Source organism: Phacochoerus africanus, chromosome 6, assembly GCF_016906955.1.
Source record: "Phacochoerus africanus isolate WHEZ1 chromosome 6, ROS_Pafr_v1, whole genome shotgun sequence".
Classification (NCBI taxonomy): Eukaryota; Metazoa; Chordata; class Mammalia; order Artiodactyla; family Suidae; genus Phacochoerus; species Phacochoerus africanus.
This window is the reverse complement of record NC_062549.1, coordinates 31,836,144-31,849,190: the sequence shown is the minus strand read 5'-3', so window position 1 is coordinate 31,849,190 and position 13,047 is coordinate 31,836,144. Positions and strand designations below refer to the sequence as shown.

Sequence of the window (13,047 nt, the reverse complement as noted above, 5' to 3'; positions counted from 1 at the left end):
CATACATTCTTTTATCTGGGGAGTAAGTACTCCTCAAAGTGCTTCTTAACTGTACATGTCCAATTCCTGATTTTCATTTCATTCAGTGATTATGCTACCAGGGTACAGCATAGGACTACTTGATCTCAAACATCCTTTTTGTCCTTTACCAGCTCCAGATCACTGAGACAACCACCAAATGAAAGACTCTCCCACATCTAGGGCCAGCATTTGCAACATAGTTGTTGGCCCTAAATAAGGCTTTGCCGCCCACTGGATGGACATTGTTACTACCCGGTGTCGTGAATCTGCACAACCCTTCTTAGCTTCAGCTTTCTCTCTGGAGGGTCAGGCAGCTCTGGTCAATTCAGATGGTTCCCCAGTATTCAGTTGTCTCCCTTTAATGGGAATGTTACTTTGCACCTCCAGAATCTTCCAGTGATCTATTACTCATACAGTTTAAAAATGGAAAGATGCCTCCTCATTCTGAGAGATGTCTAACAGCATTATGGATACAGCATCATTGTATTCCTAGCTTCAGGATGTATAGCTAATTATTAGCATTTTAAAAATCAGGTAAATGTTTATATTTGTAAACACTAAGCTTATTCATTCTGGCAAGTATGTTTGAATATCTATAAATCAGAGGCAGTTGAAGAGCTGAAATTCAGATTTCCTGACACTTGCCTGCCAAGTGGCCTCAATCAGAAGTAATTTTCTCCATGAGGGCACATGGAGCTCAGTCATAAGCCTTTTCTGAGTAGATATTATTATTTGTGTCAAATTACGTGTGGTGATTTTTCTGAAGTGGACTTCTGTGCCCACTAATCCATACACAGGAGGTTCCTTCATTCCCTCCTTCATTGGTGCTATTAATTGTACTTGTGCTTCAAGTGTCTCTTACCCTTTTAAAATGTTGGTTTATGGCCACCGATTATCTGTAAGGTTTTCCTGTTAAAGAAACATGTAATATCGGGAGTGGAGTGAGATCTAATCTTAAGCAATAAATACTATGCATTTTAAGAGAAACCTTCCTGATTTGATATCATGGCTAAAGAAATGGTTAGTAATTTCACATTTTAAAGTGCAGTAAATAATATTAATCTGGCACATACTTTAGGAGAAATACACGTTGGCCATTAAATCACCTTCCTCTGGCTTGTTCTAAATATTGACAGTGAGGTCTCATGTATTTTGAACAATGGGCTCAAGAATTTTTTCCTTTGCTTTGGGCTTTTGTACTTTGTTTTTGAAAAGTCCTTCTTTTCAACTACGTGCTCAGAATTGCAAATTGATAGCCACCATAAAGTAAAACAGGCCTTGGAATAGAGAATACTGTACTATCAATTAAGATTATATCATAATCTTTTATAAATAAAAGTTATATATGATATATAGGCTTTTTTTGACATATGTATGTCTAGATAGATGGCTTTGTTAGACTTTTTGAAGCATAGATCAATGCTTTGTGATTTTGTTTTCTTTCAAATTTTCACATGAGATTTTTCCATTTAATTCATAATGATTAAATTTCAATTTAATATTATACTACTGAAGCCAACTTGTTAAGTCATTGAATGTTTTAAATACTTCTTCAATTATTTATTATATTTGATAAAGACTTAAGAATGTTAGCATGTATGATCAAAATTTTATTTTTAAAAATGAAAGCATTTTTACTATTAATTTTACTCTTACAGTATGCATACACTCTCTTTATAATATGTAGACTTTTATAATTGATGGGTATCCACATAAAGAAATTTAGTAAAATAAATATGAATTATTTAAAATATTTATTTTTCAAGTAGATATTTGTCTTTTGTTAGCAAAAGCCAGAGTATATATTCCAAAATAAATATGTACTGCCATTTCTGTTACATGATATAAACTGAAATTAAGTCAGTTTCTTTATAGATTGACTTGGTAGAGATAAAAATTGTATAAATAATTAAATATTGGGCATCAATTATTTTATTTTTGGTAATGTCTATAAGATATTCCTGGTTATTTTTTTTGGGGGGGGTTGTAATAGTTTGGTTGACTGTCAGTTAACCTGAGAAGAGCAACACAGGTGCCTTAATTTTTAAAGACTAGATCTTTAAGCATCTAAGAACAAAGTTATGTGAATATGTTAGCCATTTCTGAGGGTTTCTGTGTTTACGAGTAACTTGTTTTATAGATTTATTTATGAAAGGATGCATTTATAATTATCAAAGAATGGTTTGCATAGTGGTATGGTATATTCATAAAAGGTATTTTAAAAAAATCTTACATTTTCATATCAAGTTTTTTTTTATAATGATATTAACTTGTAAGGTTATTCTGGTTAACTAACCTCCTGACCTTTATTTTCCAGATTTACCAAATAGAAATAGTAATAATTCCCATAGCTACCTCCCTGGTTTATTTTAAAGATCACATAAGAAGGTGCTTTGAAAATCCTACATGAGATGGTTTAGGTGTCTTCTTTTATAAAATAAAAACATGGAAAAATTCTATTTTATTCCTCATTAGCCTCAGAATTAATAATAAGAATTATTCAGATAAATAACACTTTTAGTGATTGTAATATTTTACCTTATTATCATTTTATATATTCCCGTCTTGGTACTTGACATAATTGTTTTAAGAGGTGAAAGATTATAAATTTTAAACTTGAAATAATGAATGAGAGAAAAACTAAAAAAGAGGTCCATGGCTTTTGAATGTGGTTTGTGTTAAAACAAAATCTGTGGCTTTTTTTAAGCCCTCCACCTAGAGTATATAAAACACATTACCAGAGTTTGAAGTTAGGGCATCCTTTCTTCCTTATTAACATTTGTAATTTTGAAGAAAAGAAGAAAAAATAAATTTAAAAAAGGGCAAAGAAACTCTGTAAGAAGTGTTTTGCTTGGATGTCCCTTAATTTAATCCACGCAGCTGATTCTCTCTGTGAAAATGTGGCATGTGAATTCAGCCCTTTGGGAACTTGCTTTTGGGAAAACAGCAGATAACATCATTGTACCTATTCTTGTTTGCTCACACATATGTAAAAATTGTAATATATGCACTATAAAATTATTTATAAAATTTCTCCTTTGGTCCTGAAATTTTCTAGCACATTTCTAAGAAGTAAGAGAAAAAGACTGTGTAAGCCTTTTAAGTATTTAGCCTGTCTGATGAGACTGCTGACATGAGTGACAATTAGTACAAATTACCATAATTGTGTTCTTTGGATGAAATGCCACAGTGCTTCTTTAGGAGCAAAGGCAGGCTTCCTTTAGTAAAATGAGTCGGATACTTTGATTCTTTAGGGCAGTAAGAAATTCACAATCGGTAATGCGGTAGTCCCATGTCGTCCACTTCAAATCCATCTGAACATCTACAGCCCTCCCTTTCCTTTCAAATAAAATCAGGCCATTAATGTAATGTGCCTCACTCTCATTCACTCTAAGGAAGTTGTATTTTTATTACAGAAAAAGTATCACATAAATACAAATTACATTTTTTCATTAAAAAACTACTTTTCATTTCAGAAAAAATTCAATTAATTATGAATAGGGTTATGCTTTCATCAGGGAGAGAAATATGTAATTTTTCTTCAAGCCTCAAACACATATAATGAAATCTGTTCTCGGAATCCACTCTTAAGATGGATTTTTTTTTTAAAGTATAGACTTTATTAAAATCTCAGTTCAATTAAAATGCATTCAATTACTTTAAATCTTTATTAAAATCTCAGGTAAAATTGTACAACAGTGTAAAAGAGACTTGTACTCTTTACCAGGCAGTTAATTTTAACAAATGAGCATAAGTGCACAGGTTTGCTCTTCAGGAGAGAATTTAAAAAAAAAAAAAAAAAAAGCTTTGGGCTTCAAGTTGTGGGTAGGGAAGATGGAAGATGGAGGTAACTTCAGGAACTGGTTTCCTTCTACTTCTTATGGCAACTTTACTTGTTAATATGGATGTGGTATTATCCTGTGTGAGCACTTTTGGTGCTACTTGGGTTATTCATAGAGTACCTTCTCCTCACCACCTTAATCAAAAAGACCCTATTTAAGGATTTTATTTCACTTTCTTCTTTGGATGTTTTTGGTACAGTGTCCCTGGTTCTTTTTCAAGGGCCGCTAGAAGATGCCATTGAAGAGGAAGAAGAAGAATGTCCATCAGAGGAAACAGACATCATCTCAAAGGGGGACTTTCCACTGGAGGAAAGCTTTTCCACAGAATTTGGGCAAGAAAATCTGAGCTGCGAAGAAGTGGAATACTTTTGTAACAAAGGTAATCATGAATGGCTGGATGCAATATGTGGATATGTGAGTCCATTTACTCAGGTGATTTTGTATAGTTGAAAAAAATGCATTGATAGAGTGGAGGAGGAGTGTTCAGAGTGCTCTTACATAACTCAACAGTCTGAAAATATGTGCAGCGTTTTTTTAAAGATACAGTATTTTGAAGGGTAAGAGAAATGTTATCATCCATAAGCCATACTGTATATTTAAAGTTTTGTATTGATTGGCCAATTAACTGTAAACATTTTCATGTTTGTTGGCCAATTACCAATAATACATTTGATGTTTATCATTTATTAGAGCAAATATTTATTGAAAGTCAATTGTTTGCAAGCTACTGAATTAGGCACTGGGGGTAAGCAGGTAACTGGTCAGAGAGCCTGCACCAAAGGTTCTGACTCATTGAAAACTAAACGCTTTAAAGTGTTCGACATCTGATTTCAACACTGAGGATGGTGCTTTTTTAGATATTGTCAAATAATGCACAGTCTTCTAGATATTCTTTTGATACACTAACATTATAACAGAAGAAGAACTTGAAACATTATATCTCATTGTATTTCCAACCTTAACTGGGAGCCAAGTGGCCTTGCCAGTAACTGTATCCTCATTGGGCATGTATACTCATTATTTAACTTGTTTTTTTTTTTTTTTTCAAAAATGTGTTTAAGGTTCCTTATTATTCTTTTCAATTTATTTTTATTTGTTTTGCCTCTGCAAGTGAGATAGATCCTCTTAGCTCCTGCACCAGCATATGATTTCAAAGTGCTTGGATCTCTTCCTGGTTTAGAACAGCTGCTTTTGTTGATTTTATGATTGTTTCCCAGAGGGTATGACTGAGAGTATGTGTCTCTCTGTCTATGTCTATAGGTATGTTTATGTTTGTGTTTGTACCATTTTTATTTTCTAGGCAGAGATATTATCCGAAGAGATTTTATTATGTGTTTGTGTCAATTTGATGATGAGATTTGACAGTCTGAAATCAAGGATGCTGATATACTCTCCCCCAAAACTGCTAATATATATGTCTCTGTGGTGACACACATGTGTGTGTATATATGTATAATATATATTCGATACGTATTATTACTACTTCAGTATAACTTTCTCCTGATGTTGATGTGTTAAAAACAAAAGAAGCCAGCCAGTTCCTACCCCTGTGGTCAGTAGCATTCCATGCATGAAGGCTGAGGAAATGCAATGGCACCACCAGCTCTTGGATACACTGAAGTTTAGGAAACCTCTTTGACCATTAACTCCTGAAGACCTCAAGATAGCTCTGTAACCTGGTCCTTGTTCCCCAATCAGAGACTATTGGCTGAAAACAAGATTGGCTTGGACAGAATAGGCCTTCTTAGTATTCACTCAGATTTGAGGCCAAATTAATATTTTCTCTAGTTGTTTTGTATGTTAGAACCATTTTTTGATGCTCCATAGCCACAGCATTACATATTAGAGTTGGCTGGAGAGGAGGAGTTTTTAAATCTGTTTGATGGCATCCTATTTGCCATCTTTATCAAGAAATATATCCTTGGCTGTATGTAGACTACCTACCTTATGTTGTGAGATTTCACTAAAGGAAGGAACCAGTAGTTAGAAAGTACCATTTATTTTTGTTGCTCTTGTCCTTAAAAGAATTAGGGTTTGGATTCAGACATTTTTGTCAATTTAATTAATTCAGGGAGGCAGCAATAATAGGTATTGTTAGATGTATTTTACATTCTGGGATGATCATTGGTGATGGCCTGTGTTTAATAAAAGGATATAGAACTCCAGGTTTTAAGTTAATAGTTTCTTGGAAAAAAATAGACTATGGCAGATGCTTATTACATGATTGCATAATTACAGTCTCAGAATAATAGTCTCCCTCTATACTAAACAGAATCTTAACTCATGAAAAATAATGACAGGTCTTGAGGAACTAAGAACAAACAAAAAAGCAAAACACAAACCCAAAAAATAACTTAATTACCATTATTAAGAATATTGTTTAGTGAATATTATTGTTTGATAGAATTAGAAATTTGAAAAATATAGAAGACATAGTTAATATATAATATAGATAATGGATTAACATATAATTAACAAATGTATAGTAAAAAAATAGTTCTCTAATGTTTAGTTTGAAACTACAAAGTAATGATAGGTAGGAATAAGAACTATCTTTTCACATAATATTTTTCAGGATAAATACTACTGTTGCTATTTCAAACTACTGTTGCCTTATTTAATAGTAAAAGGTTTTCATTATTTTACTCTCTGAAGATGTGAGACCAGGGAATTCCCACTGAAGTTATTAAGAACTGGTGTGAAAGAGAGACACGCTTTGATATGTACTGCATCCCCTTGAGGTCATACAAGGGATCCCATCCATTTTTCATTTAAGTTGGTTATCTAAAATAGGAAGAGAAAATTTTCTGTTTGGAAAATTAGGGTCTAATTTCTCTGCAGAAATTTACATGTGAGTGTCAGTGGCACATAATTATGTTTTCTTGCCGGTTGCAGGGAAGAAGATAGATTAGGCATTAAAAGAGTATAAGTATTTAAATGGTTAATGATGCCAGTGTCATGATTGAAAAAAACATGTAAGAACTATTCTTTTGAAGAAAAGTAATCTTTAAGGTGGGATCGTTGATGAGACAATTTTTGTACATACTTTCAATCATTTGTGACAATTTAAAAATTGTCAGTTTATATAAGTAAATGGATTACTTGGAAAGTTTCCTTGCCCAAAGATCTAGCTGTGATCAAAATCTAGCAATGACATAGTTGCTTTACTGGGTTTCACATCAAATGTGTTTTTCTTATCAAACAAAGGATAGGAGTTTAAAAAATCAGATCACAAAAAACGTGGTTAGAGTATCTTCTTTTCCAAATAATGTTTTTTGACACATTGTCAGAAAAGAATCCTGGGAATATATATATACAATATATCTTCATTCGTGTTTTAGCAACTGTATTTTGTATGTAAGCACTCATATCCTATTATATCTTATTATAACTTTCCTTTTCTAAAAAGAAAGAAAGAAAGATCTCTACTCTGTAGAGACATAGCTTCTATAGGTGTAAGTTCCTGCTTCCTTTTGAAATTGAGCGCTTACATTATACAGGGTATTTTCAGTATTTAGAACGACTCTTTCCTCATTATTGCAGTATATTCCTCAGTCCCACGTGGATATTATCCATTCTCTTGCTGTCAAAGGGAAGGCTTTTTTTCCTGTCTTGAAGTGTTTATTAATATTAGTAAAGTTGCTCGTTATTACAAAACATGTGATTAAATATGACCCAAATCACTCTCATAATGTAATATTATGCAGAAAACTTAAAAACTCTTGATCAGAATTTTGTCATCCTTAAATGTGTAGAATTCTTAATCATGTGAATCTAAAGCATAAATTACACAATTAAAAATGGAGGAGATCAGTTTAATAAAACCTGGTTATAGTCACAGGACTAAAATTTGAATCTGACAATTTTGTTGAAGATCCCTGTGTCAGTTTTTACTTTGGGTTAGTTGCATATTTCATGTTTTTATTTTTCATCTTTGTAATGAAAGATGCTCTTTCAAAGTGGCTTTGATATTCTTAGATTATGAGAATTTTAGCAAAATATAAGGCAGTACTTTCAATTTGCACCATCCTCTTTGGTGCAATGAGTTGAGATCATTTGGCATCTTGCCTTACAGTATCTCAGAGAGGAAGGAAACAAGCAAGAATTATTTCCTTGAATTTACAGATGACGAAGACATCAAGGCTGGGTCCATAAGTGCTACATGTTTCCTGTGGTATTGACTTATTTACTTCAATGACTTTTTTCTGCCTTTAGTCTGGTTTATAGAGTAAACATGGAAGTACATCAATGTAGGTTTAGAGCTAAGGCAACTAATATAAATTGAAATATAGGTGGTCTGGAAAGCAACCTGGAGAGCTTTTAGTTATGTCACAGCTGGCAGGTGGAAACGCTTTCATGTATTAGCAGTTCTTGGATAAACTCAGGGACAGTCAGTTTTATGGTGGGGTTGACATTGGGGCAGCTCTAAAATTGGTTTACTCTGATTAGTTGTTTCGAAGGTGGTTTCCTCAGAGAAGTATTCAAGTGTGTTAATGATTAAAGTAAACAAACATGTCTTGGAACATATTCCAGGGGGATGTCACAGAATAGGAGAACACTGTCAGGCCAGTATCAGTAGTGCATCAGAATGCCATCAACAAACAAACAAAAACCTCCGAAGAAACTTCGTGTCAGTGAACTTTGAATTATCAATAATGATTTTCTAGAAAAGTTGCCAAAGGTCCTTATAAATTGGGCTCCGATGACGTCACCTCTAAACCAAGTCTGAAAGGTAAAATGATGTCATCAGAGTTGATTTGGGGGAGTTTCCCATGTGGCTCAGCAGTAACGAATCCGACGTATCCGTGAGGATGAGGGTTCGATCCCTGGCCTTGCTCAGTGGGTTAAGGATCCAGCATTGACATGAGCTGTGGTGTAGGTCGCAGACAAACCTCAGATCCCGTGTGGCTTTGGCTGTGGTGTAGGCCGGCAGCTGTAGCTCCAATTCAACCCCTAGCCTGGGAACTTCCATATGCTGTGGATGCAGCCCTAAAAAGATAAAAAGAAAAAAAAAAGTTGATTTTGGAAGAAAAACAAACCTTCTAGTCCTACTATCTAGATATGGAGAGTGGTCAGAGAAATCACTGGATGCAGTCCTTCACTTAGATGCATTAATGTTAGAGTCCTTCAATCTGCAAAGATTAGGGTTGACAAAAAGTGGGCCTAAGGGAAATCCATAAAATAAGAAAACAGAGATAGTGCAATAATGGACATTCTTACCACACTGAAAAAGACTCGACCCCAGGTAATATGCAGAAAAGAAAGGTCATATTTCTACTTACAGAAACTTTAAAAGAGAAAAGAAAGTAGGATAAGCCTGAGTTACTCAGACTTGGATTTAGCTCTAGCCCCAGAAGTAATTAATACCAAACCCAAAGCAAATATAAACATATTTAATTAGGTTTGCAGAAGCTTCCAGTTTGGTTCAATAGATTGAACTCCCTGTAATTTGTATATGGGGCATCTGATACGTGTCAGACCCTCTTCTTGGTGCTGGGGATATAGTAGTAGACAAAAGTCCATCCCCACCCTTAGGATGAGAGAGAGAATAAATAAATTTACACTATATAATATGAATGATGTTGAACATCATGAAAAAACAATGCAGGTAAGGGTGATAGAACACCATTGGGTGAGTGTGTGCTGCCTGCTATTTTATGATGAGTGATGATAGAGTAGGTGAACTTGAATCTGAGTGAAGGGAGTGAGCTCAAGAGTCAAGTTGGGGAGTTCCTGTCGTGGTGCAGTGGTTACCGAATCCGACTAGGAACCATGAGGTTTTGGGTTCGATCCCTGGCCTTGCTCAGTGGGTTGAGGATCCGGCCTTGCCGTGAGCTATGGTGTAGGTCGGAGATGCGGCTCAGATCCCACGTTGCTGTGGCTCTGGGATAGATATAGCTCCAATTCGACCCCTAGCCTGGGAACCTCCATATGCCGCGGGAGCGGCCCTAGAAAAGGCAAAAAGACAAAAAAAAGACACACACAAAAAAAAAGAAAAAAAAAAGAATCGAGTTGGCTGTCCTCTGAGGCTGGTGTTGCAGGAAGCCAGAAGAGGACAGCAGAGAGCTGGGGGAGCAAGAGAGGTGTAGCCATACCTGTGGAACTTGTAGTTCTAGGAATCTGTTGGATTCTTACCTCTGTGGAAGGCTTGGGTGAGCCACAGAGGAGAGAGTTGACGTATAACTGGGAGAAGAGGCATGGTCAGGACACAGTTTGTATGTCCCTAGAGAAGAAAGGCCTGCAGAGAGTAAAACTTAAAGCAGGAAATGGAAGCAAGCAAATTGGGGAAGCTGTCAGGAGATACAGATAACTCCAGTCAGAATCATCCCTTTGGCCAAGGGCTTGATGCGTCTCCATCTGTAGCTCATTAATGGAGTTTCCGGAAGAGCAGTTTGGGGGTGTTTGAGGCTGGTATGAATTGCTTTGCTTGCTTCCTCAACACCAGAGCTGGGTATGTGTTCCCTGTAACTTTTCACATCCTGGAATCGGAAATATAGAGTAGGAGGCTTGAGAATCAGAATAATTTCATCGTTATGCTTAACTATTTCTGCCAATAGATTGCTGGACTGGTTGAAATGTTCCTCTCTCCCATCTCCTTCTTTTCTTTCTATCATTCGTGTTACTTATCTTTGTGTAAAAATTAAGAAATAACTGAGGAAAAGCCATATTTCTTGCTGACTGTAACAAACTAAAGCCTAAATTACTGGCATTGTCATCACTCCCTATTAAGGCACAGCAACAGAAATATTACCTAGATTCTTAATATTAGGCGGGAAAGAAGAAAACACAGCTTCATTTGATTGTGGGAATGGTAACTGCTTGTTTTTCACTTGATCCAGTGCCAAACATTTCATGCTGTTTTGTTTCCTATTTTCTTCTTTTCATTTTATTATTATTATTTTTAGTTCAGAAAGTCTATTTCTGTGTGTTTCATAAATCCTTTTACATCAATATGGTTTCTTTCCTCCCCATTTATGCTTTTAATGATATGTTTTTGCCTCTGCTGCTTGGGCAACTGGAATCAGAATCTGCAAAAGGCAGCTCTACCATAATCACTTTGAGTTCAATAAGGAAGGAGATCTTTACAGGCAACTTTGTTCCTTTTTTCTTAACGGGATTAAGAGGCTGAGCTTTTTAAATTCTTGCATATAACATTGACATTTCCAGGGTGTGTTTGGACCAGGGAGTTCAAAGAGAAGGAATAAGAATGAAAAGCCAATATGACTTTGTTTTTTACCTTGCTGGAGGAGCTGTTTGTGCAAATCGCCTATAAGCTTATTGACCTGAATCTTTGACTCCTTGTTTTCTCTGGATTTGGCTGGAGTGGAGACACTGATGGAGCCCGTGATAGAGCTGATTGAACAGCCCCCAGCTTTGCTTGGCCTGGACCTCCCTTTCCTTCGCTGCCACTTCCCCCTCCCTCCACATGACATTATTGTTCCTTGGCAAACCCTCTGTTTTCCTGGATCCAGTACTTCTTTTTAAAAAGTTTATTCTAAAATCATTAAATTTGTTTTGAATAACTCATCCAGCAGTGCAAAATGGAAAGTAATTATTTTTAAAATATAGAATTGGATGCTATAACAGTGTCCTACTTGTATTCTTATAAGATTGGAAAAAAGAAAATCTTGTGGCCTTGTGGCATCACTCTTCTGGCCATCTTAAAATCCCCCAAATATGCTTTTTGTTTGGAATCAGTTTGAAATATTTTTTTTAAACCACCGTTATTGGAACAATGAAAGAGCATTTGAAGGCAATTTGTGCTTACAAGGGAGTCAGCATTTTCTCAATTTTGATGGAATTAGAGAATATACGAATTTTGTCCATGACTTAGTATTTTATGAGAGTCAAGTCAAGCTTTGTCTCTTTATCTCATCTTTGATCTGTGATACGTCATTATTACAATTTCGACAAAATTAAAGTGATTGATTTTATGCAATGTTAAAATGAGTCATGATGATATCATTTATATGAATCATGTATGATAATATATACTTTTTTGCATATCATAAACTAACTTCATTATTTTTTCTGTGAGCTGACTATTAACTGATCTCCATTGTCCAATCTGCTAAAAGCGTTTTTTAAATATACTAAAACTCAATAAAATCGATAATTATGTAATTGTAATTTGTGAAACAAGTTCATGTTGTAATACAGCCTGTTTCATTCTGCTACTTCCTGACTATATAAGATGTTGAGGATTTTCTTGTTTTCTTTATTTTATATCATCATCATTATTGTTTATAATGAAATTAAAAATTAATATAAAACATATTTTACCATCAGAGAAATTGCCTTTTTTGATTTTATGTTTATGGTTTCTGTAAGTGAAAACTTTTTTTGACTTATAAAATTTAGTATCAGTTTGTTGTTTTCTCTACAGTGTTGAAAGTCAGGAGAAAAGTAAAAGTTTAATCTCCTGTTTTTTTTTGTTTTTTTTTTTAAATATATCTAAAGCTAAGCATCTGAATATTAGGGGACTTCTACAATATTGATTGACTTTTTCACTTTCAATCTAGATGTTAAATTAATTAATCATTCATTTTAGATGAATGCTATAGAAGAAAAGTACACACTTATAAGCCCTTTTTTATTGCTGCATTTTTTCAGTGATATTTTGCGTAGAATGAAGAGTCCATGTTTCTTGAAGGAAGAATTTCTGGTTCAAGTTGTAATTATATAATTATATGTGTTATATATTTGAAAATTAAAAACATATTTTTTCAATTTTATCTTGCTCAAATTAAAAAATGTAAAACAATCCATGCAGATCTACATTAGTTTGCCAATCATTTACGTCTACCAACTCTTAATTTGTTTTTCTATTTAAAGAATATTATAAATATCAGTAGCATTAGGGAAGTCTGAGAAGCTAGTTTGTTTTAATCATATGGAGTTAACATGGTTGACAATCTTGCATCCTACTTTTAGTCCCATGATAACTTGAGATAAAATGCTATCATTTGAGAGAAACTGATCTCTTGGAAGTAGCCATGTCTTTTCCACTTTTTAACCTTAAACGTCATAAATGATTTAAAAAACATTTTCTTGGTTCTGCACTAGCATGTTTTAGGTTTCAATCAAATAAGATTTTCAAAGCTCTTAATCTTCTAATATAAAATTCATAGTTTCTTGTTAGTATGTAAAATTTCTTACAATGTTTTGATTATTATTCCAGAAG

General features: G+C 34.4%; 1 protein-coding gene across 3 annotated transcripts in view; it reads left to right on the top strand.

The window, feature by feature from the left end:
• Positions 1 to 13,047, top strand: part of ZFPM2 (zinc finger protein, FOG family member 2) — a 482,004-nt gene that overhangs the window by 99,495 nt on the left and 369,462 nt on the right. The window contains exon 2 of one of the 3 annotated variants that reach the window (XM_047783429.1): positions 4,084 to 4,242. The exons of 1 other annotated variant lie outside the window; for it this stretch is intronic. In XM_047783429.1, coding sequence (XP_047639385.1) covers positions 4,084 to 4,242 — 159 coding nt within the window. Of the gene's footprint in view, positions 1 to 4,083; positions 4,243 to 13,047 lie in introns of those variants that run through there. One more of the 3 variants, XM_047783430.1, reaches the window with a different exon arrangement.